Source organism: Hemiscyllium ocellatum, chromosome 18, assembly GCF_020745735.1.
Source record: "Hemiscyllium ocellatum isolate sHemOce1 chromosome 18, sHemOce1.pat.X.cur, whole genome shotgun sequence".
NCBI classification, from domain to species: domain Eukaryota; kingdom Metazoa; phylum Chordata; class Chondrichthyes; order Orectolobiformes; family Hemiscylliidae; genus Hemiscyllium; species Hemiscyllium ocellatum.
In genome coordinates, this window is record NC_083418.1 from 53,361,597 (window position 1) to 53,387,257 (window position 25,661).

At 40.3% G+C, this 25,661-nt stretch overlaps 1 protein-coding gene across 1 annotated transcript in view; it reads left to right on the forward strand.

The window, feature by feature from the left end:
* LOC132824306 (transcriptional enhancer factor TEF-1) overlaps positions 1–25,661 on the forward strand; it is a 145,701-nt gene that overhangs the window by 79,265 nt on the left and 40,775 nt on the right. Inside the window, exon 3 of the mRNA XM_060838651.1 lies at positions 24,734–24,798. Within this exon, the coding sequence (XP_060694634.1) occupies positions 24,734–24,798 (65 nt within the window). The remainder of the gene's footprint in view (positions 1–24,733; positions 24,799–25,661) is intronic.

Consider the following 25,661-nt stretch of genomic DNA (forward strand, 5'->3'; position numbering starts at 1 on the left):
ACATTTACCCCTTACCTAACACTACGGGCAATTTAGAATGGCCAATTCACCTGACCTGCAGGTCTTTGGACAGTGGGAGGAAACCGGAGCACCCGGAGGAAACCCACGCAGACACGGGGAGAACGTGCAAACTCCACACAGTCAGTCGCCTGAGGCGGGAATTGAACCCGGATCTCTGGCGCTGTGAGGCAGCAGTGCTAACCACTGTGCCACTGTGCCGCCGTGAGGCATCTATATCCTGGAACATTTAGTTGCCAATCATGCCCTTCCCTCTGTGATCACAATAACGTCATAGTTCCAGGCACCAATCCAAGCCCAAAGTTCATCTGCCTTACCCACTATACTCCTTGCATTAGAGCATATGCACTTCAGACCACCAGTTCCTTTGCATTCACCTGCTCTGTGCCTACTCTTCCCCTTGGTAATGCTAACTTCACAATCCTGTTCCTTACAGTCTCTAGTTTCCACCTCACTGTCTACTAGTCTTCTTTTCTGGTTCACAGCCCCCTGCTATATTACTTTAATTATGTATTAATTTGTAAATGGCAGAAGCTAAGACTTGCTCTTTGGTCTCTTATAAGGTTCAACTTAGTTTCCTAGTTAAAATTGAGCATGTTTTATTCTGCATTTTATATTGCATTGCCAATTATTTCCATATATTTTACGTGACTGTTATGGATCCCCAGACCTTCTAGACATTTTTAAGTCTCTAATAATCTTCGCCTTGGTCACCTTCTGTTTTCTTCTAGTCACTCATCTGATGTAAAATAATGCACCATGCACTCTGTTGGTGTCTTAAGTACAGCTAATAATCCTTTCTGCATCAACCCATGAGCAACCTTGGTGCTATGAATTATTACTACTTTTTAATAATGTCCACATGTTCAACACAACGACTGGTATTTATCCAGTATTTTTAACATTGCAAGGCAGAACTGAGATTAGTGCTGGTCACCTTCGGAAAGACGCATTGATTTTGGAAGGAGAGCACCATGGATTTGCTGGAGTGATATCAGGATCCAAGGATTACATCTCCTGGAGAGATTACACAAGTTAAGGTTGTATTCCTTTGAATTTAGAAGATTAAATAATGTTAACTCAAATACACATGATAGATAGCAACTTAAAACTGCTGAATGGGAAATTTAGGACTGGGGAACAATGAATCTAGTCTAAAAAATAGGACTAGCCTTCCAGGGGTGCAATTAGGAACTGTGTTTAAGCACCAGGGATGATAAAAGCTTGGGACAAAGGGCAATTTGTTGATGTTAAAACTGAGTTAGATGCATTTGTTAAAATTATCAATGGACATGGAGCAAAGATGGTATATTGATTTAGGTTGCAGATCAGTCTTGTCTTCATTGAACACCCAAATTGGGTCCAAGAGCATCATGGATTCCTTCTGTTCTGATCTGCGTATGATTTGATCCCACAATGTTAGCTGTTAGAATTTCATACACAATAACATAAGGTGATATTAAATGGGTGTCAAAAACTTTGGTCAAAGGAATAGGCTTTAAAGGAGATGAGAAAGGCAAAAAGGATTTGGGTGAGCAGGTGGGAATTCCAGAATTTAGGGTCAGGCTACTGACCGTGAAGGAAATTAAGATTCCATAAGAGACAGGGATGCAGCTCTCCAGGAATATTGCATATTACTAAAAGAAAGTTATTTTTTTATTTTGGAGCTTTATTGCGAAACTAGTGGAAGATGATTCAGAAATAAAATTCAAAGAGTGTAACTAATTGCATAGTTCAAAGCGTCAGCCTGGGCTGAATCATTTTATGACTACATGGTCAAAGTACATCCTTTAATTTGTCTGAACATCCTGTACAACACATTTCACAACAGGATGTTCAACAGAGAGGGGGAACATTACAATGAGGATTTATGTATGCCTCCTCTTCCACTTTCCTTTTCTACAGGATTCTTTTAAATGGCTAACAAGCACTGGATTCACATTTTAAATTAAACTGAAAGCCAATGTCGACGTCGGACAGCTGGCATTCACTCTGTGCAACACTGTTCTGGGCAACTTACTGTGATCTCAGGGAGGTGATTTCAGCTGGAAATGATTTCTCAAGTAGCTTTGAATTCAAAGTTAGAATTTATCCCCCTTTCTGGCTCCTAACTATTGAAAATTGAGACCTTCTGTTAAAAATCTGACCAAAAGCGATTGCTTGTACTTTTTTATTTATGGATCTATCTGTGTCAGTGTGCAGTACGTTAGTTCAAATGCAGTTCTAGAAGGCAATTAGGAAAACAAAATGCTGGCTGTTATTGCAAAGTGGTTGAAATGAAAGTGCGACAGTTTTGCCACATGTAACACCTTGTGGAGTTTGTTACCCCAATTTTTAGAAAGGTGAGAACAAAATGCTGGAAATAGTCAGGTCAGGTACTTCACCTGTGAAGGTTCATGTTTAACTAGAATTGAGGAAGTAAAGAAGATGATGTTTGACATACAGTGCACTAAAAGTATACTAAATTCATTCTAGCTATGATAGTATTCCCCATGGTTTTACCAGATCATAGGGCAGCTGTCTCAATGGAGAGAAATGACTGGTGGTAGTTTAAGTTGAGGGAACATGATGCTTTAGGCAAAGAGAAAGGTTGAGGAGAGTCCTGAATGGTTTCCTCACCTGGTGTGGGCTTTTAACCCACGCTGCTGACAGCATTGTGCATCACAAACCAGCCATCCAGCCAACTGAGTTAACTAACTCCCCTCTCTTCAGATAAGAGGGCTGCTGTATGAGGAGAGATTGACTAGAACGGGCCTGTGCTCTTTGGAGTTTCGAAGAAAAAGTGATCTAAGTCTTAAAGGATTTTACAGTGTAAATGCAGAGACTGTTAACCCTGGCTGGATATTCTAAAACTTATTACTCTAGTCTCTAGCTAAGTGTTCAGCCATTTAGGACAAAGATTAGAACTTCTGATTTTGGTACTCCAGAGCTTTGTAGCTGCCCAGTTGGTGAGCGGATTCGTGTGGAAATGGCTGGATTTTAGGACACTGGTGGAATTGAGAGATGTGGGGATAGCGCAGGAAGATGGAGTTGAGGTAGATTAGGAATTAATTTGAATTGTGGAACAGGCTTAAGGAATTTTTATGGCCTACATCTGCTGTTTCTTATATTTGTGTCTGTAATTGTGCATGCCTGGCTGTTTGTCATTCTGTGTATATACCTACATGACATTGTGCACCTTGGTCTTGCTTTCTATCCTTACTGTGAGTATGTATATGTTTCTGCATCCACCTTTATTTAGGTCCATGTCTATGTGTGAAATATCAGTTTCAGTAATGACTTTGATCACTAATTTTTAAAAGAGGATTGAGTTAATTATGTACGTTGCATTTTTTTGAAGCTTTAGAATATTTATTTAAAAATCATTGGGAATGTGTGTTGAAATTATATAGAATAAATGAGGAATTCTGCTTAAAGTCTCAAAGAATTTAGATTCCGTAAACTCTTGAGTGGAATTAATAGTATTAGATTTACATTTGTAATCTGTTTTTAAAAGGAGACTCAATATATGGCCAAGCAGCTGTAGGACTGTGTAGCTAATTTCAGTTGCTCTAAAATCAATGATTACTGATTGGAGTTTATGGTGACAGAATAAATGAAAAGCACTTTGCTGACTTGGTATTTGTGTTGTTTTCTTTGTCTTCCCTCCCAAAAATCTAAAATGTCCCTGAATTCTGTCCATTTTCCTATGACAGTGCGTCTTCATTGGGCAAGGAGTGTATAACCTTAAAACTGGAGCCATGTCACTTGAGGTAATATTAGGCAGCATTCAGACATAAAAAGGGTCATGGAAATGTGGAACACTGCCCTACCCTCATTAAAAATCATGCCTTTTATGCACAACAAAAATATCAGGTAATGAATATTTCTAGCAAGAGAGAATTTTAACCAACAGTCCTTGACATTCAATGACATTACCCACTCTCAACATCCTGGAGGCTACCATTGGCCAGACACTGATCTGAGGCCAGCTATGTTAAAACTGTGGCTACAAGAACACATCAGAGGCTGGAAGTTCTGGAGCTTGCTGTCAGCAACAGTTTTGATGTACCTCCACCATGTGAACTGCAGCTCACGACCATATTCTCAAAGGCATTTAGTGATGACCCAGCCAATCATAGCCACATCGCGTGAATGAATAAAAAGAATTGTGGAACTAAGTTTGTCAAATTTGGTGAGTAGAAGACTTGTCCTAGGATGCAGACTAGATTAGTTACAGTGTGGAAACAGGCCTGCAAGTCCACACTGACCCGCCGAAGCGCAACCCACCCATACCCCTACATTTACCCCTTCACCTAACACTACGGGCAATTTAGCGAGGCCAGTTCACCTGACCTGCACATCTTTGTGACTGTGGGAGGAAACCAGAGCACCCGGAGGAAACCCACGCAGACACAGGGAGAACGTGCAAACTCCACGCAGTTGCCTGAGGCGGGAATTGAACCCGGGTCTCTGGTGCTGTGAGGCAGCAGTGCTAACCACTGTGCCACCGTGCTGCCCGTGCAGACCTCCTGTTTTGCCCACATTCACCACCATCCATCTCCCAAATAACACCACTGAAAATCCTTAACTTCACCTTGCATATACAGCAGGAGCAGTGTTGTGCAACAATTTCTGTCTGAATGTAACACCAATTAGATGCCCAGTGGACTAAATGCCATTTTGCTCTTGATTTGAAATGTTTCTGAATAACATTTGAGAGATCCACATTGGGCCAGTGAGATTTTATACAGACAGCTTGAGACAAGACCTGCAATCTGTGCAATGTGTATTTTCAACAATATTTGACAAAACAGGATACCAGGATTTCAGTGGTATATCAATAGTATTGATTTAATTTAATAGTTCCTTTAAGTAATAAGATTGAGGGGAGATTTATGAGAGGTGTTAGAAGGGTGAGGACTAATTTACTTGAAGAGATTAGAGAAGCTGGACTAGCTGGCCTTAGAGTGGAGATAGTTAAGAGGAGATTTTGTAAAGGTTTTCAAACTCATGAAACACGTTAAGTGAATCAGGAAGGAGAAGCTGTTTCCATATGCAGCAGGGTTGCGACCAAAGGATACAAGCTTAAGATAATGGGCAAAAATGACCAGAGGTGAGAATGAGGAGAATTTTATTTTAGTGTAACAGTTTATGATGTGCAATGCAGTATTTGAAAAATTACATACTCAATAGTAACTTTGAAAATGGGAAGTTTGCAGCACAGTTGGGTGAGAGCTGGGTCATGGAACTAATTGGGTAGGTCTGTGAAAGTGTTATAACAGGCATGATAGGCCGAATGGTCACCTCCTTTGCTGTGAGTCCTCCTATGCTGTAGAATCCTAGGAGGGCAGAGTGTCTTCGAAATATTTTGTAACTTAACAAATTACCTGGGGAGTGGGGGCGGTGGGGGTGGGGGTGACGAGGGACGAAAGCTTGCCAAGTCCTGCTGAGTGTTTTTTTAAATCTTGTGAAAGGAATGAATTATTCAGCAGTAAGCATGCTTACAGCTGGTCACTTGTGTGCTTTGATCTGTCTATTAGGAGGCTGCATTGAATGCCTTTATTCTGGTGTTGTGTGTACATAGTGTGTTATTGAAAATGCTGATCCTCATCTGGTAGAGATTACAATGCAAGCATGCTGGGAAAAGGGGCTGTAATTGAACGTCCCCAGATGCTGTTTATTTGGTCCTCTGTCACATGATCTTGTGCTGTTAGCCTGGACTGGCCAAGGGAAAGCAACCCCCCCCCCCACCCCAACTTCTCACCAACCCATCAACGCACCTCGAAACTCCCTCAGTGAGGCTATACAAACACCTGCTTGTGGAAATATTTTCTTTAAGCTTTAACAATGTATCATTAATTTTTTTATAGGGAAAAATGCCAATGTCCGTTTGCAGAGTAGAAACTACAGTCTATGTCAGCAATCATGTTTACACAGTAATGTATTTGTTCACACACTTCTAGCCTTCTCACTCAGCAGCATGTTAGATTTATACATTTAATCAAAGGTGCTAATATGGTTGAATACAGCTGTGATGAGAGAACTTGTAGCTTCCTGACTTTTTCAGCTAACGGGGACAATTCATTAAAAACTGTAATTGTTTTTGGAAAATAAAAAGTGTCTTTTTTAAAAAAACACTTTTAATTTGACTCTTCCAGCATTCTGGTTGACATTGCATCTTTTGGAAACTTGAACTATGCTGCCCCTTGTCCTAACTCTCCTCTTGCCCAACAAGCACATAAGTCTTATTTGTTTACTGATGGGAGGTGGGCATCATTGGTGAAGCCAAAATTTCCTCACAGCCCTGTAATTGCTCACCAGCTTTGAATACAATTGGGTTGATTGCTAGAATATCTCAGAGAGTAATTGAGATTTTGCCATCTTCCTGTTGACCTGGAATCACATAAAGGTGAGCATGATTAAGGTTGGTTTAAAGGTGGCATATCTTCCTTCCTTGAAATGGCAGCATTCTTCACAGGGGGGGCCAAAAGATCTGATTTCAAGTCCCAATGTATAATTTGATTAAAATAACTAATTGCTTCCCGGAAAGGAGATTAGAGAACCAGATGGCTTTTTATAACAGTCTGATAATTCTGTGGTTACTATCGCTTATACTAGCTTTTTAATTCCAGATTTTAGTTAATTAATTGTATTCAAATTCCTGCAGGTATTGTGGTGGGATTATTGGTCCAATGTGATGCCCTCTACAATACCAGACTCCACAATCCTCCTGTTGTGGTTTCTTGTACTTCACTAAATTAAATCTCCGTGCCACAGCTTCAGCTGCCAGTGCTGTAAGGTCTGGAATTCCCTCATTTTTTTTGTGACTGTATTGCTCCCCTATCTTCTCTAAGACACTCCTGAAATCCTACCTCGTTGATCATGCTGTGGAGAGGTTGGAAATACCAAGGTGACACGGGTGGTCGTACTGATACCATGAGTGTATCATCAGATGCTCAACCTGGGGTCAAATATGACACCAAGTCATGCCAATGTCTAAGCTAAGACATTTGGCATGAAGAGGGATGGATTCTGTTGCTGCGGCATAGATTATGTAGTGGCAGTCAAAGACAATGGTTTTGATCTGGACAAGACTGACTCGGATGAAGCTTCCCTAGATGTCAGGAAAACTAGCTTAAAAGATTTAAAGGTGAGTGAGGGTGAGGTGGGACAACATTATATATCATTAGCGTTTGTGTGAAAACTGATGCTGTGATTTTGGGTGAGGAATTGGAGGAGGGATGGATAGATCCTTGAGGGACACCAGAGTTGAGTGCAGGAACAGGAAAGAGCATTTCATGTGATACTCTAGCTACAACTTGATTGACAAGGATAGAAACCTAGGGAAGGCCTGTGCCACCCTGCTGGAAGACAGTGGCAAGGCTGTGAAAATGGAGGACATGGAATAGCTTATGTCTGTCATCATTTCACATGCCAAATATAACCATCAGAGACATTCCTGACCTATGGCAGGGACAAAAGACTTATCTGCTATCAGGAGGTCTTAATTTAAACACCAAATTGCTCAAGTGTTTGAGCAACTAGCTGCTAATTAACTGTTTGAGCCAATTACTAAACACAGATGTAACGGGAGAACTTTATGCCCAATTAAAAAGTGAATCTGAGATGACACCTTGGAGGTGGTAGCCTGCTGACCCTGTAAGGCTGTAAATGCAGGCGGATGTGAGCTTGACTGCTATATTACTATATTAGAAGTGAAAATTCATTTCAATAATGTCACCGTTTCATTTTAGTCATTGAACTTCAGGGACAGCCAATATTTGTCCCTCAACCAAATATTGCTGGAAAGAGTAAAGCAAAATACCTTTGATGCTGTAAATCTAAAATAAGATCGAAAAGGCTGGGAAAACTGAGCAGATCAGGCAATAGCATTTTTGGAGAGAAGCAGTTAAAATTTTAGGTCCAATTTTCAGAAAATGAAACATTGGGCGGAATCCTGTAGGGGTCTGAGTGAGATTTGTGGCAAAAATCGACAAGATTCTTAACATTGGAAGCAACTTGCTGTATCTTTGATGCTTTGGTCAAGTGGCGAGGCAACTTTTTTGCTAGGCAAAGGCGAATTGCCAATTAATGGGCAATGTAGCTTGTCTAATGCAGCACCTCACTCAATGATATTCAGCCACCTGCTCGATGTTGCAATATCTTGATGTGGAAAGCATCTTTGATTAAACAATATTCAGCTCCTCTAGTCTTTCTGCCAAAGTGCATAACTTCACTTTTCACATGTTATACTCCATTTGCCGATTTTTTGCCCACTCACTAAACCTGTTTATATCCCTCTGCAGACTCTATGCCATCCACATCCTTTGCCTTCCCATCTTTTTTTGTGATAAAACTATTTGCAATATTTTGTTTACTTCAATATTGGTTGAATTGTAAATATTTGTCAGGAGATTGGGGAAAATACCCTTGCAATTCTGATAAATACTGCCATAGGATTTTTTTTGTATCTGGCCTGAGGGGGCAGACAAGTCTTGCTTTAACATCTGTCCCAGAATCTTGATGACACCTTTGGCAGTGCAGCACTCCTTCATTGTTCTATACTAATTTAACTTTCAGCTAGATAAAGAAAATAGTAATGTAGGAAAATGTGGTAGAATCTAAAATATTTGTGTACCAGTAGTGACCAAGTGGTGCTCCTACAGTGCAGTAGTAATGTCCCTTCCTCTGGACGAGGAGCTCTAGGTTAAATTACCCACTTAAGTTTTAAAGCTAAACAGGCTGATCACCAATCTACAATTCCTCCTATTGCTCTAACATAGATAGCAAAATCAGAAGAGTTTTCTAGAGAGAGAGACTTTTTCTTCATGGTAACCTCATGTTTATTGAACCCACACAGTTGGCATTACTCTGTGTCTCAAACCAGCTGTCCAGCCAACTGAGCTAACCAATCCCATAGGGATTGCATCAAAATGTAGGGGAGGCAAGCAAAATTAGTCGAATTGGCAAGGAACATAAATGCCAACATGTTCTTTTCATGTTTTTCCTGGAATTGGCTTTTTACACTGACAATCTCCTTATGGTGGCAGAGAGCCAGTTGAGGTGGATAGATAGTTAATTGACTGCAATCCTTCTTCTAAGATTACAATGTTCCGAGTGTCACATGGGCCCCATGGCACCTCAGCAATTTCAGTGAAATGGCTGCAAAATGGGAGGTCAATACTGTGTCAGAGTTCAAAGCTTTCTGACCTTTAAGTACATAAACTGACAAGGCTAGCGTCTACCATTGCATGAGAAACTCCTGAGGACTGATGTCGTCATTGCAAGGGGATGGTAGTTGGTGCTGTGGCAGCCCTCCCATCATCAGCCTTATTATGTTTCCGGTGAGTCTCTCCTGCATTCCCCTCAGCAGCCTATTCTCTGCAGACAGAGTGACCACAGAGTCAAACCTGTAGTTACTGTCATTACAAAGACAATATTAGCAGTCAGCATGTGTACAGCAGACAGCAATGTGGCAAAATATGTTGTTATACTGCCATTGACTGATGGATAAATATTTGCCAAGACACTAGAGAAAACTTCCCAGCTATTTTCTAAACTCTGTAATCGGATCCATCTGAAAAAGGGCAAACCAGGGCCTTTATTTGCAATCACATCCACAAGTAGCACTTTTAACAGGGGAACACTCTTGTATTGAAATATCAGGTTATAATATATGCTCAAATGCACACATGACACTTGACCTGTTTCCTGAATTGAGAGTGATGTATCTATGCCAGATTTCTAAATAGGGCATAAGGTTTTGGGTTTGATTTTCACTTTTCTTGTTCTGTCAGGTTTATTGTGGATATCAATAGACAATAGGTGTAGGAGTAGGCCATTCTGTCCTTCAAGCCTGCAGCACCATTCAATATGATCATGGCTGATCATCCTTAATCAGTATCCTGTTCCAGCTTTATCTCTATAATCCTTGATTCCACTATCCTTGAGAGCTCTATCCAACTCTTTCTTAAATAAATCTAGAGACTGGGCCTCCACTGCCCTCTGGGGAAGAGCATTCCACACAGCCAGCATTCTCTGTGTGAAGAAGTTTCTCCTCATCGCTGACCTCAATGGTCTACCCTATATTTTTAAGCTGTGTCCTCTGGTTCGGCACTCACCTGTCAGCAGAAACATATTTCCTGCCTTCAGAGTGTCCAATCCTTTAATAATCTTATATGTCTCAATCAGATCCCCTCTCAGTCTTCTAAACTCAAGGGTATACAAGCCCAGTCGCTCCAGTCTTTCAGTAAGGTAGTCCCGTCATTCCAGGAATTGACCTCGTGATCCTGTGCTGCACTCCCTTAATAGCCAGAATGTCTTTCCTCAAATTTGGAGACCAGAACTGCACACAATACATCAATAACCAAAGGTAGTTTTAACAACAAAATATAGCCAAAGTAATCTACAAAAAATGCAATAGTCTTACACATACAATGCTGAAATTCACAAGTGAACCCTTTTATGTGGATTTGTCCCTAGATCAGGCTGGAACAGGTGATTAGCCTGCTCCATCTCAACGTCTCATTGTTGATCAGCCAATGTCCCCCAGCTAGTTAAATTTCTTCCAGGAGGCAAGTTGTTCATTCCAGCGCCACTCAAATCTTGAAGTTGCTTTATATGCTTTACATACGAATGTTCTCTGCGTTTATTTTGTTAACACTATCCAGTCTGCGGAAAATGATCAGCTTGACAAATGGCAAACATCACAATTGTATCATATTTCGAGGTTGGTTGAATCAATTAACTCTTTAAGACTTGCCTATGTCTCTTTGGAAAGACATTTGAATCTTGTCAATAATAACCCTTAACATTAAACTTCAGCTTACTCTCACTGTTCACCACTTATCGTCCAATCAACTAAATGATATTTACACAGCACAATTCCATAACAATCACAAATTCAATGTTAAACAGTCCACATTATCACATCTGATTCACTGTGTCTGTTTGAAACAAAACTTCAGCTTTTTGAGAGTTACTGGTCTTGAAGGAGCAGAATTCTTTATTTTGGCAGTGAAGTCCATAATAATGTGGTCTGCCAGCAACAATCTTTCAATTAAAATATATAATTAAAACTCTCCTGTCTTAATTTCTGTTAGACTTTTTCAGAAAGAAGATCTGCAATTTCAGTGCAGCAAGAGTGCAACAAAGCTTTCCTGTTTCATTTGGCAGACAATATCTTGTGAAGACGAGACTAATTGGGGTAGATCCTCACCATTGAAGTACCTCAAAAGGGTTGTGGGAATAATTTTACCTGAGATAAATAGGGGTGTGGGTTTTTCTGTAGCTATATAAAGCACTGTCTGGACCACAAATGGAATTCTGTGAGCAGATGCAGCCACCACATGTTAGAAAGTTTATATAAGTTTTATAAAGAGTCAACTACATGCCTTCCAGAATATTACCAAAGGTAAGAAGAAAGACAACAATAAGAAGGCTTCTTTTCCTTGGGGTATATAATTTAACAAAGAGATATATTAAACTTTTTTAGGATTTTGAAAGAAATTGATTGGGTAGGCAGGGAGAAACACTTGGAATTGTTGTGTGTCCTCTGATGAAGATCGAATAAAAGTCATCATTAAGGTGTCAGATTGTTATAAAATCTCAACTGGTTAATTGATGTTCCTTCAGGAAAGGAAATTGCTGTCCTTACCTAGACTGGGTTTATCTGTTGCTGCTGCACTGTACGAAGAGAGTTGACTCTTAACTACTTTCACAAGTGGCCGAGTGAGACACTCCATTGTATTAACAGCAACCCTGGTTTGAGTACAAGATGTTGGCATATGAACTAATAAAAATAAAGCTGCTTAAACAGTTTTTTTTAAAAAAAATTCATGTCAGGTAAAAAATTAATGACCAATTCAGTAGTTCTACATCTCATCATTTCTGTGATTTTTGGAATGATGCAGCATAGAAGCAATTCAGCCCGTTCTGCTTGTGTTGGCTGTTTGGTTCGAGCTATTAAATATGAGGGACACCACTTCCAACAACTCGGAAGTCCAATATCAGCCGAGGTTCACTTTTTAAATTAAGGTTAAGGTCTTGAACTTAAGATTAAGGCAGCAATGGCTTTATTCGTAGTGCTCTTTTACCTGAGTCTTCAAGGTTGACAGTTCAGGATCCATTCCAGAATTCTGAGCACAAACTCTATGCTGGTGTTCTGACGTTGTACCATCAGACTTGCCATCTATTTTTGTATGAGGTGTTAACGTGAAATAAAATCTTCTCCAGCAGGTGAGCATAAAAATATCCACTGCATTATTTGATAAAGGACAGGGAGTTCTCCCTGATGCCTTAATATTTATCTCTCAATAACAGCCACTTAAACAGATCGTCAGACTATTCTATTATACGGTTTCTGTGAACTTGAGTGCAAATTTGCTGTTGTATTTCCTATGTCAGCAGTGATTGCACTTTTTAAGAAGTATTTGATTGGATGTAATACTTGCAAATGCATGATGTTGTTTAAACTTCTTCTTTCAATTTGAATCTTCTAATTCTAATTCAAATGTGTTTTTCTTACTTGGCTTTGAATGCATTATTGTTTTAATGTGGTAACACTGTCAAAGTGAAAGGACGTAGGTACATTTAAAAGGCACCTGGATGGATATACGACCAGGAAGGATTTAGAGGGAAATGGACCAAATATTGGCAAATGGGACTGCATTATCTAAGATATCTGGTCAGCATGGAGAAGTTGGATGGAAGGTTCTGTTTGATTGTAATATGACTGTGTGACTGTAATAGGTCTTGCCGTAAGCTGAGGTGAATGAGAAATATGTCCAGTGACATCTACTGCGATTCGTGGCCATTTCTAAGCAGTAGTCTCCTAGTGCATAACCCCATATTGAGATCATTAAGTCATCTGAAAACAGAACAGATTTTCTTGTGACCTTGTCAGTGCAACATTTACAACAGTTAAAAGCACAAAGTAACTCCCAAAGAAAGCAAATTTGTGAATGCAACGGTTGTACTGTGGTGCCTAACTGTTACAACAACATTCCTGAAGAAGGGCTTATGCCTGAAACGTCGATTCTCCTGCTCCTTTGATGCTGCTTGACCTGCTGCACTTTTCCAGCAACACATTTTTAAGCTCTGATCCCCAGCATCTGCAGTCCTCACTTTCTCCTGTTACAACAACAGCTTGAATTTCTAATAGCACATTTTACAGAGGCGAATGTGCCATGGCACCTCACAGGAGTGATTATCTCTCAAATGTTTGACATTGAGCCATGCAAGGTGATATTGGGATCGGTGTCAAAAGATTTGTTCAAGGTGATATGTTTTAAGGAGAAAGTGAGATGCAGAGGTTTAGCGGTAGATTTAGGGTCTCAGAGGGATGATGTTGTGATTTAAAATTATGGAGGTGCAAGAGACCAGAAGTGGAAGAGTGCTGACATCTGAAAGCAAGGAGTTTGCAGAAGTGAAGGAGACAAGACTATGGAGAGATTTGAGACCCAAGATGAGAACCTTGAATTTGTGGTAATGTTGGGCCAGGTGTCTACTGAGGCCAGTGAATATAGAGTAATGGATGAACAAGAAGAACAGCAGATTCTATGACTGAGTTCAAATTTTAGGGTAGAAGATGGGTGACCAATGTCGTATGGACATTTGATTACAGTAATGTCCTAATAAGTTAAATGTCAGGAGATGTGCCTGCAATGTAGTGGAGTTTTCAGATAGCTGAGGAGGACCAAGTGTAACCTGATTTGCCTACAAATGCGCTATGTTAAAAATACCAAATTAAAACACACTATGCCGGAGATCCAAGATGGCGGCGACTCAGCAAGTCTGAGTTTACAGTGCTCTTCCCAAAACCTGGGTAAAGTGAGTTACTCACCCCCACCACACTTACCAAACCACCCAAAAAAAATTTCTAACCTTAATTAGCTGCTTACTATTATATTTAAGCAGTTTAATATTAAGTGGATAATGAGTAAACCAAAGGGATCCCGCAGCTCTCAGAAAACAAAGACCCCTCCCCCACCCTCCTCTCCTCCTCCGGCTGCAGCTGATGTAAAAACAGGCCTTGAAGAGATGATTGCCAGGCTGGAAACGACACTCGTCAATTTCATCGCAGAATCCAGACAGAGATGGAATGCATTCGAAGAAAAGTTACAAAAGTACAGCCAGGCTCTCGAGGAATTACAGGGCCGAGTGAAGGGGGCGGAGCTAAAGGCCACGACCTCCGAGGCTGCAGCACAAACAGCTGCAGAACAGGTGCGAGCTCTGGAGCAGAGAGTCCGGGCCTTTGAAATCTACATGGATGACCTGGATAATAGAAATCGGAGAAAGAATATCCGTCTTCTGGGCCTCCCTGAACAAGAAGAGAAGGGACAGTTAGTAGTATTTCTGGAGCGATGGCTGCCCCAGCTTTTAAACCTGGGGGCTGAAACTGACCGGGTAAGGGTGGAGTGGGCCTACCGGGTCGCAGCACGCGGATCTGGCCCAAACCAGCGCCCACGCCCGGTCCTGTTCCGGATGCAGAGTTATAGGGAGAGGCAGATACTCCTGGATGCCTCCAGAAATCTTGGAAAGGATCCTAAAGCTATGATTCATGAAGGATCCAAGATTATGTTATTTCAGGACTTCTCCCCGGCTTTGGCACGAAGGAGGAAGGCGTTTGATGAGGTGAAGAAATGTCTAAGGAACTTAAATATTCAATACACCTTACGCTACCCAGCGACGTTATGCTTTACCCACGAAGGATCCGAGTATAATTTTAGATCACCAGAAGAGGCTAAGGAACTTTTAGACTCGTTTAAATAAATCGTAAGAGACAATTTATGTTGGCTTGCCTCTTCCACACTCCGTGGGGAGAAATGGATACTTTACTCTACTTTACTTTTGCTTCTGGGAGCAGGGTTGTCTTCTCTTGCTATTTTATGTTATTATACTTAACTGTAATTTGTTGGAGTTGTAATTTTATAGTTATGTGTGTTTGTACGTGGCATTGATGCTATCAGATATACTCAGGTATGGGTGGGGAGGGGTGGGGGTGGGGCGCTCACTGTCAACTCTAGCTCGGTATTATATCTAAATCCTATTAAGGAGCGCCCGGGTTGAGGGTGGGACACTGTTTGGGAGAGGATATGGTGGACCTTTAGAAAGGAAGTAAGGCCCCCTGAGAACAAGGGGGAGGATCTCCATTCAAACATGTTTTATTTTTTTTGTTCTTATTGTTTGGAAATAGTTTCCTTTTTATTATACTGTTACGAGTGTATTAGAGAACATTTTCTCTTGTTTGAAGGATGTAAGTGACTCAACTATACACTCTGGATAATTGTGGATTAGATTAGTAGTTAACTGAGTTTCATTGTTTTTCTTTCTTCTTTAGTATCATTCCTTTGAATTTTGATGATTATATATTTAAGATCTATTTTTATATTAATGTTTGTGCTTGAAAGTTCTGTTTATTTTTGTAAATCTGTCAAAATATTAAATTTCTAATAAAAATATCTTTTAAAAAAAAAGGTTAGAGGAAAAAAAAACACACTATGCCAATCAATGTTAAATGTGTGAAAAATGTCTTTACTGTTAAATTTATTTAACTTTACAATAGCCCAGCTTTGTAAATATCGAACATTAGCTCCAGGAATGTTAAGTAATCTTTTTATGCTTGGTCTGTTGTCTTTGGGTGAGTGCAATAAAGTCTACCATGTCATCGAAGTAGTGAAACATGTTTTGGCGTTTGTGCGCTGCAGTGCCAAATCCTGGAGCATCTCAAAGGCTTTTGCAGATTTGGTTAAGGAAACAGGTAGGTGGGCAGGCATGAAGCATTGTACACCTGGGGGCCATCAGTCTCTTGCTTGAAGAACATACTGCATCCACAGTGGTCTCATCTGTGCAGCATGCAGTGTCACTCACCATTGCCCAGGTTTCCATAGATGTTTCTGCAGGAATTTCTATCCTGGCTTCATCTTTCACAGTTTTAGCCCATTTGAACTCAGTGTGGTAGAAGCCTTTGGCAATAGTGGTTTTCCTTGCCATCCTTCCATGCCATCTTTAGCTTGAGCATGACCCCTTGAGCAGTTGGGTTATACTCCTGCTTCTTACCAATGGACTCAATAATCCGAGAGATCATCTGTCATCAGTAGTTAGGTTTCTGGTTTGAAATCACTCACTGATCCATTGACCAGTGCTTGACCCTGGTGTTGGGACGCTAGAACATTAACATGACCTTCTTAAATCCAGTAATGTCAGGATGCAAAGTGTTTTGTGCACTTTTCTGATCCATGGTTTGAAACGTCTTGGCAGTCACCCAGATAGTTTTATTGGCTTCATTCTGAGTGAGTGGTGTTTTGACAGTTACAACAAAACATGGTTTCTTAGACTTTCAAAGATCACAGAAGCAGCAGCGTTTTGTTGCCATCCATATTGGCACAGACCATAGCAGTGACACACCCCTTGCTCCAGATTTCACTGTTGCACACTTCACCTTTAAACATGAAACAGGGATTTGTCAAAAATTGACAAAACAGTCTGGTTTCACTTGAATTAAGAATGTCATTTGGTCCATTTGCATTTAGGACCTGGGTGAGAGTGTTTTGGAGCCAATCATCCATAATTGCAATTGTAATCTTCACATCTTCTTGGCTTACTGCACAGAAGAAAGTACCATGTCTTGTATCACCTTGTTGGTCAGCCCTTTTGACAAGGCATGAAGCCTTTCTTCAAGATTGGACCAGAGATGAAAATGTTCTTTGCCTCGAACGACAAGGTGGAGCTTCAGCACGATACGTAACTGGTCTTCTCTTCCTCCCTTGCTGGAGAAAATGCCCAGTTGTTAAACTGTTTCACTCCATGATATGGTTTTTCACTTCCTGTGGCAATTTCACTTCCTCTGCTGATACTTCTAACTTCCTCAGTTTTAATAATCCTTTCAGAATTTGGGTATCCTTTCGAGGGAAATCTTGATGCAGAATCGATGACTTGCCCAGCGCTTGGTGATTATGACAAACTGAGTCAGCTTTGCCTGACTGGGAGTTAGCAGGATGGGATTTCAGTTCACAGGCTTTATTCTCTTGGATCTGATGTGCTGCCTCTGACAAGGGTTGACATCTTCAGCACAGATGGAGTTTCATGGACATCCAAATTTGAATCTGATTTCAAAGTCAATAGGTAGCAAAGGAAAAGATGAAGTGTGTCAGGGAGACCATGCTGTCATGTTACAGGGGTGAAATAAGTGGTCTTCATGATGATCCAACTGTATAGATGGTTGCTCATGTCAGGATAAAGTATGACACCCAAAATTAGTGCAATAAATGCATTTTAAATAAAACTGAAATACTAGTAATCACACAGCAGTTCAGGTAGCACCTGCAGAGTGAGAAACTGGGTTATTTTCCAGTTCCATAAACTTTCACCAGAATGGGAAGAACTAAAATGATTTAATGGTTTTCAGTAGTACACCAGGTTGGATGGAAACTAAAACACAATAGGAAAAAGAAATGGGGTGAGTAAAGATCCAGAAAACATTTCTTCACTTTTGTTGGGTCAAAATCGCTGAACTCACTCCTGAATAGCATTTAACTGCACTGGTTCAAGAAGGTGGCTCACAGTTACCTTCTTGAAGGCAGTTGGAGCTCAGTAATAAATACTGTCCTTTCCACTGGTACTCATGTCTGGAGGAGCGAAAATGCTATCTTATTAAAAGAAAATGCTGTATTGAAATTAATAGTTTAAAACTGTTCTCCTGTTAAATGGAGGCTCATGGCCAGATGAAGCTGCAATAATCCAGGCAGATAATGCAATGAGAAACACACACTCTTCCTGTCCCATAGCAGAAATCGTGTATCTGTTTTATATCTTCATGGAAATGTAGGAGCAGGCCATTCAGCCTCATAAGCCTGACCCACCATTCTAGATTATGACTGATCATTTTCCCACATTGTTCCTAAACCTCTACATTTTAAGTTGTGAATGTAGGTACAAATACAACGTTTCAAAGACATTTGGATAATTAGATTAATTGAAAAGGTTTGGAAATGGGCCAGGAGCAGGCAGGTGGACCTAATTTAGTTTGGAATTATGCTTGGCATGGACTGGAAGGATCTATGACTAGATAAGATTTAACACGTTCTCATAAGATAGCTTACAGTTAATGGAATCTCAGATTATTTCATTGTGGCAGAAAAGTTAGGCAATGTAACACACAGTCTAGTATTCTGCAGCTGTGGTGGAACTGTGTTCATAAGCAGACCTGTCCCTTTATGATCCCAATATAGTTGCACTGAATCAAGAAACTAGGATTTGAGGAGTTTATATGGAGGACTAGTTATATAAAGTTGCATTTTATTGAATATCAAGACTTGATATGATTGAGGTTAAAATATGAGAGATTTGATTGGATAGATGCAAAGAGTGTGTTCCCTCTTGTGGAATAACCCAGAACAATTAAATTAGAAATTTAAAATTAGAACCAAGCCATTTACAAATTATGTAGGAAATATATCTTCATGTAAAGGATACTAGGAATGTGGAACTTTTTCTCCCAAAAGTGTTGAACTTTCAGCACTGTGAATCATTAGGGTTTTACTTGATAAGAGTATCAGGGAATATGGGAAGAAGAAGCCAAATAGTTAAAATACACATCAGCTGTGATCTAATGAAATCGCAGAGCAGGCTCATAGCACATGTTTTCCTAATGTTACTCACCTCTCCTCTTTTCCTGTATTTTTCTAGCTTCCCTGTAAATATATCAATGTACTGTGGTAGTGAGTTCCATATTCACACCATACTCTAGGTTTCTTTTGGATTCCCAATTGGACTTGTCACTGACTATCTGAAATTTATGGTCTCTGGTGTGCATCTCCCTCGCAGTGGAAACATACTCTAGATTTGTTCAAGTGCAATTCAAAGTCAGTACAAAGTTTTAAAATCTCTGGTTAGGGACCTCTGCATGCTGGTAGATGCAGACAAATTTTCCAGTCATGGGTCATTTTAAAAACATTTGTTTGAAATGGTTGGACTTGAGCTTCACTTGACAACTTGGAAAGCAGCCCTGCATTCAGGACGATGATGTGGAGATGAATGGGTACAAACTGGGTCTAAATTTAGCTGCAGGTACAACCTTTTGATATTCCTCCAGTGCTCACATTCTGGCATTTGTAGTTACCTGCTTCATTCTTGGTGGCCAAGTCTTCAGCTACTTGAGCTCTATATCTGGACTCCTTTAAGACACAACATAAACCATGCCCTGTCCAATCCTTTTGGTCCTGTTCCCTGTTCTGTGATGTCAAATATTGTCTAACAATTTTCCTGTGAAAAGCTTCACGATATTGGCATTGCACTCTCCTTCTCTTTGATGTAGATAATTTAAAATTAATTCTCTCTTGGGTCTGAACTGCTACATTTCACATTGTTATAAGTTTTCTTTCATTCCCTATAGCAGCCACTTCATTTGATAGGGGTTTTCTTTCACTGGCTCATACTCTCACGTTTCACTCTACCCTGTCCATTCCAAACAAGCAAAAACAAATTGCTGAAGAGAATCAGCAAATCTAGCAGCATCTGTGAAGGGAAAAGTGTTAATGTTTCGAGTGCAGTGACTGTCCTGGTTTCACACCGGTTTTCTCTCAATCACACTGCTTGCTGTCCAAGATGACACCATTCTCAAATACCCACCTATCCCTTCACCCTGATTGATGTGAGAATCACATTTTTGGAATGTCGCAGTTTCTCGGTGTTTCCCGATCCCTGACAAACAGGCACCTGTGTGTGTGTGTGTGTGAGAGAGAGAGAGAAATGTTTGGCTCTCCTTTTGTCACCTGCAAAGCAACAGCAAGTGGCTCATGTCCACTTAAAGTAGAGATGTTGACCTTTCCAACAAAAGAAAAGCAAGTTCCAGTCAATTGCAAGACATACCATTAACTTGATGCTTTTTTCCCCATTTAAGCATAAAGTCATGCTACCTTTGCTACACTGACAATGAGTTGATATATTATTTTGTTGGTGGATTGGTTGCTAACCCAAATACTTAATAATATGAATGCTGAAACATTCTTTTAATTGGAGGCTTCCTGGAAGAGGAGCCATTTCTATTACAAACCTTTTTAATTTTAACAAATGTACACCATTTCTTTAACCAGGAAAGAAGACCAAATTAATTTAAAAGAATCTTTTTGGCATTATTTCTGTGAGCTGTTTAACATTTTTAATTAATTTCTAAGCAAATGGTATATTAATATCATTTAATTTTAAACGAATTTACTGAATCAAAGTGAAGCATCAACTATATAAATGGTGACAAGGTCTCCATGTCGCTTACATAATTATGGTGTCAGTGTGTTCTCACCTCTTAGCCAGATGGTCATATGTTCATCGAACTGGTCCAGAGCCTTAAGCAAGGCTCAAAGCTGATGTTCCCCAAGTAGAACTGAGAGACCGTTGGTCAGTTGGGGAATCGAGTTGTGGGGAATATATGAAAAAGTGGACGTGAGAAACATGATCCAATGGAATGGTGGAGCAGGCTGAAGGGCCAAACTGTTTCTTATGGTCTTAGGAGAGTGCATTGCACTGACAGGGGTGCTGTCTTTCAATTTAAATATCAAACCAAGGCTACCTCTGCTCTCCCAGTTGAACCTTAATGGTCCTGCGGCAGCTATTACAATGAGCAAGGCGAGTTATTTCTGGTGTGTTGACCAATATTTATCCATCCAACACTTCAGCCACTGAGATCTTGCTGTGCACAAATTGGCTGATACATTTCCCTGTTTTCCAACAGTGATTATACTCCAAATGTATACTATATGCTAAAAAAGTATTACAGGACATTGAGACTGTGAAAGATTTTCTAAAAGTACATTTTTAAAAATTTCTTAATTTTATTATATGTTTCACTCCATCGACACGTTAGTCTGAAATGTCTCAAAGCATTTCCAGGGGACGAAATTAAGTTGAATGTTGAAAAGCCAAAATTATCAATATGTTGCATACAGCAAGGTCAAGCAGATATTCCTAAGGTGAATGACTCTCCCTGTGGTTGTGTTGATTCAGAAAGGAATGCTGACACCAGGTAAGTTCCCTGTGACATAAATCCTGGAACCACAGTAAGGAGCAGAAGAGATTCAGCACTTCATTCAAATTGTTTCACAAAGGGATTGAAATTGTACAGGTGGGGGGAGGGTGTCATTGAAACCATGAAGAGCTAGCTTGGCTTTGAAAATAAGCACTGAGTTAGATTCTGTTTCAGAATCATAGCTGCAAAGTATCTTATAGCACTTTTATTATAATGAAGCAGTCTATAAATGCACAGCCTTTAGGAATTTTACCAATGGAAACAATTAAATGAAGCTCACCTCAAGGGAGTGGTTGGCCAACATACACCAGTAAAGGGTCTAGATTAGAGTGGTGCTGGAAAAGCACAGCAGGTCAGGCAGCATATGAGGAGCAGGAAAATTAATGTTTCAGGCAAAAGCCTTTTGCCCGAAACGTCGATTTTCCTGCTCCTCAGATGTTGCCTGACCTGCTGTGCTTTTCCAGCACCACTCTAATCTAGACTTTGATCTTCAGCATCTGCAGTCCTCACTTTTGTCCTTACACCAATGAAGGACCTATCAAAGGCCATCTTTCCATGTTGTTAGTAGTTTGACGCATTGCTATGTGAGATGGCTCCTGCTTTAAATAGGTGTGGCTGGGTAGCGGCACTGAAAATTGGTGGTGGGAAAGGCTGCAGACAGGGATGGCAACCCCAGTGATTTCCTCCTGGGGAATGCTCCTCCTCAAAACGGTGCTGCTTAAAAGTCTCTGTCACCACCCCTCACTGCCCCCAACCTTACTGTGGGCTGCTGGTTTCCACCTTCCTGGCACTGACGAGCTGCCAGCTGGGGAACAGGTGGTCAGCACTGCAGCATCAGTAGCTGGTGCTGATATAAAATTCATGGTCAGGTCCCACAGGCTGCCACTGTTTGGATTGGCACTACACTTTTTCGATTGATGAAATTCCTGTCCCTGCCATTGCAGTTCTGCTGAAAGGGTTAAGCCTGGTCTGTGAGAGATATGAGATCACAAACTAAAGACTTAAAAAACATAAATTTTTACCAACTTAGTTCACAGCTTAGGCACTTGAAAGCTTTTTGTAAATTCAGCCAATAATACTTCCAGGAATTTGAATTAAGAGTACAATTGACCAGCTGTCACAGGTGTTTCTGGAATCTGAATATTCCCCCTTTAATATGCTTCCTCCAGTTACGCAGCAGGTAAGCTATTTACTGGAGCTAGGGGTGGTGTCTCATCTGATAGGGTGGGGCAGGAACGGACAGGTGGGCAACGACCGATCAGTTGCAATTCCGAAGTAATGTTTGTGCTTTTGTGTGGGAATAGTTGCATGTTTCTGTTGAGTAAATTGTTTTAAATTCATGTGTTGGAGCACTTAAAGGCTGTGCAGGTGCCTCACTGTTATTGTCTGCACAGTCAGTGATGTATCAACACACTGGAACCACCGCTGCACCATGCCTCAGTGCGAGAACCAGCATAGCCTGTCCTCACATCTCACCTAAGCCATCTGAGCTGTGTTCAAATTGCCAAACAAGGGTAGTGTGACCCCACTTCAGTATCATCTAGCCCATTGTAAAGTGGAACAAACTGAGGGAGAATTACCATTTGTGTTTCTGTACTTCTTAAGCAGCCCACTAGAGGGCAGTGTCATGGGAGGTTGGTGATAAGTTCCAAGCCTGCCCTCAGCTGGGGAAAATACAGAATGATTGGATGGAAGAAATGGTGAAACCTAAACTCAGTTATTAACCCATAAAATAATCTGCAATTACACAACACAAATCTGATTTTGTGTTACTTACATTAGTTTCCAGTTCCTCAACCTTTAATTTAAAAATCCTCAAAATTGTTTTTATATTATCCCATGGTCTTAATGGTCTCCATCTCTGGAATCTTCTCCAGCTCCACACCCCTCTCTGATATTGGTACCCTTCCACTTTCTGACCAGTTATGTATTCTCTCTCCCTCCTTCCGTCACCCCAATGACGGCCCTGCCTTCAAGCTGACTGACAACGAAGTTCTGAAATTCACTCCTACTCTTTTCTGTAAGACACTCCTTAAAACTTGCCTCTTAGGCCAAGCTTTTCCTCATCTGATTGAAGAATGTGGCTCTCTATTCAACTCTGTTTCAGAATTGCTTCTGCAAAATGTCTTAGAGTGTTTTACTGTATTGAAGATGCTGTATAAATGCAGGTTGTTGTTTAGCTATTTTAATTGAGCCAATGGGTATGTTTACTGTGACCTAAATTCAATGAATTGTGTCTCACTAATCAAGACTTGGTATGTGGCATCATGTTATTTTGAACTTGAAACTCAAGCTCGTTCTCGATGCTTAAATTCTGTTCAAGGATTAAATTTTAGTTGCGGCCTTGCAATTTCCCCTTGCAAAGTTTCACCCTGTGCAACTGGAGGACGAGACTATGAAACATATCGCCTGAAAGTGTGGTGGAAGCAACATTAATAGTTTGTTTCAATAGTCAGTTTTATATCAATTACAGAAGGAAAGATTGCTTTAGAGAACTCCAAAGAAAGACAAGAGAAATGAGACCAATAGATAGCTCTCCCAAGCAGCTGTCATCAGCATGATGACCACTTTTTGATTCTATAGAGTCATAGAGATGTACAGCATGGAAACAGACCCTTCAGTCCAACCCGTCCATGCCGACCAGATATCCCAACCCAATCTAGTCCCACCTGCCAGCGTCCGGCCCATATCCCTCCAAACCCTTCCTATTCATATACCCATCCAACTGCCTCCTAAATGTTGCAATTGTCCAGCCTCCTCCACATTCTCTGGCAGCTCATTCCATGCACGTACCATATTAAAAAATAGCTGCAACGGATTCCAGAAAAAAAAATCCAGAATAAATGCATTCTGCGGCTCTGCATTTACAGCCTAATCTCCACGCACTTTGAGACATCCTGAGGCTGTGAAAAATGCAACAAAATTCAGTAGTTTTGTTGCAGTCCCAGTGCTGACATTGGTGTAAGTTATCTTTTGAGTAATTCATCGTATAAATATGCATCAATCTTTGTTTCAAGATGAAATGCGTCATGTTGCAAGTGGTCAACAGAATTATTTCTTGTGGATTATTTTAAATGTGTATAATCTCACCCCCTGCAAATCCCTGGCCCTCCATTGTATTTTCACCCAGTACAGTAAGCTTAAAAACATTAAATGTATTGTGCAAAGATATTTTTGTGAAAGCTAAATATGTACAAGAGAGAAAGAATAGAAATATTATATTGATAAGCTGAGATAAAATAAGGGCAGGAGAAAACTGGTGTGAAGCATGAACTGTGGCATCGACCTGTTGGACCAAATCCTCTGTTTCTATGGGACAAAATATAGTGCAATGGTCAACTTCGTATTCTCTGCTAGAAATGCTCTGCTCAACTCCAAATGAAATTTCTTTGCCAAATACAATGTCACAGAACCCAAATGTTTAAGAAGAGTGTGCATGTATATAATTTTTAGAAAAATGTTGGAGCAGGACGTTTCTGGCCCTCAAGTCTATGTTGCAGTTCAACTCAATCATGGCTGATCTTCACCTCACACACATTCCCTTTGTCTCCATAGCAATTGAATTTCCTTAGTACCTAAAAATCCACTGATTTATGACTTGATTATATTCTGAGTGTTCAAAATTAATAAGGTTTTCTTTACAATTGTAGAATTAAATTCTTATTTTTGCAAAGATTTATAGTTCTAATTTGGTGTATTTGTCTTTTGCAGGTCGTAATGAATTGATAGCCAGGTACATCAAGCTAAGAACAGGGAAGACACGAACTAGAAAGCAGGTAAAATAGATCGTTGGGCTTATGTGCATGTCGGAGACTATTGGGGTAGGTGTCACTCACATTGGCTGAGTTGGCTCCATTGAGCTGCTATTTGTTATTGGCTTCCTCTGTTTAATTTTATACTTTGCTGTCATCACTGCAGTTACATTCACTAAAACAAAATGTTAATTTCCATCATCCATGAGTATTTTCTCAATTATATATTAAGTAGCTTCAGAAATTAGGATTTTTTTTTAACGTGAACATTGGAGCAGCTCAGTGTTTGATTCAGTATACTGGTACCTAGTTCCCAAGTACAGATGTGCATGTCCCAGTTTTGATTATGTTCTCAGGGGACAAATGAAATGCTGAGGTAAAATGAAATAAATCACTTCACACTTTACAGATGTGTGAAGATAGATGGAGCATATTAGAGAGAAACTGTTTCTGGAAGTCTAGGGCTAGGGACCACGGTCCTAAAAAAATTGAGCCAGATCTTTCAGGAAAGAAATTAGGATATGTCTCTGTGTGCAAACAGTCATTAAAAGTTTTGAAATCTCTTCTGCAACCAGCAGTTGAGGGTGGGTCAATGTTATTTTAAATCTGAGATGAATAGATTTCTGTTAATCAAATATATTCCGGGATACAAAGGAGTGTATAAGTGACAGATCAATAATGAATAGGCTTGAGGGGTGAAACGATGGCCTTCTCTTCCTGTATTTGAATGGAGGACGGCGTCTTTTTGTGTACGGTTATTATTTTGAAAGGTTTTTTGGATGGAGTCACAAAGATATAACTCTGTAAATAAGTATTCACCTTTTCAAAATCAATAATGTCTCCATGAAAGTGATACAAATGCTGACTTTTTTTTAAGTTGACCATCT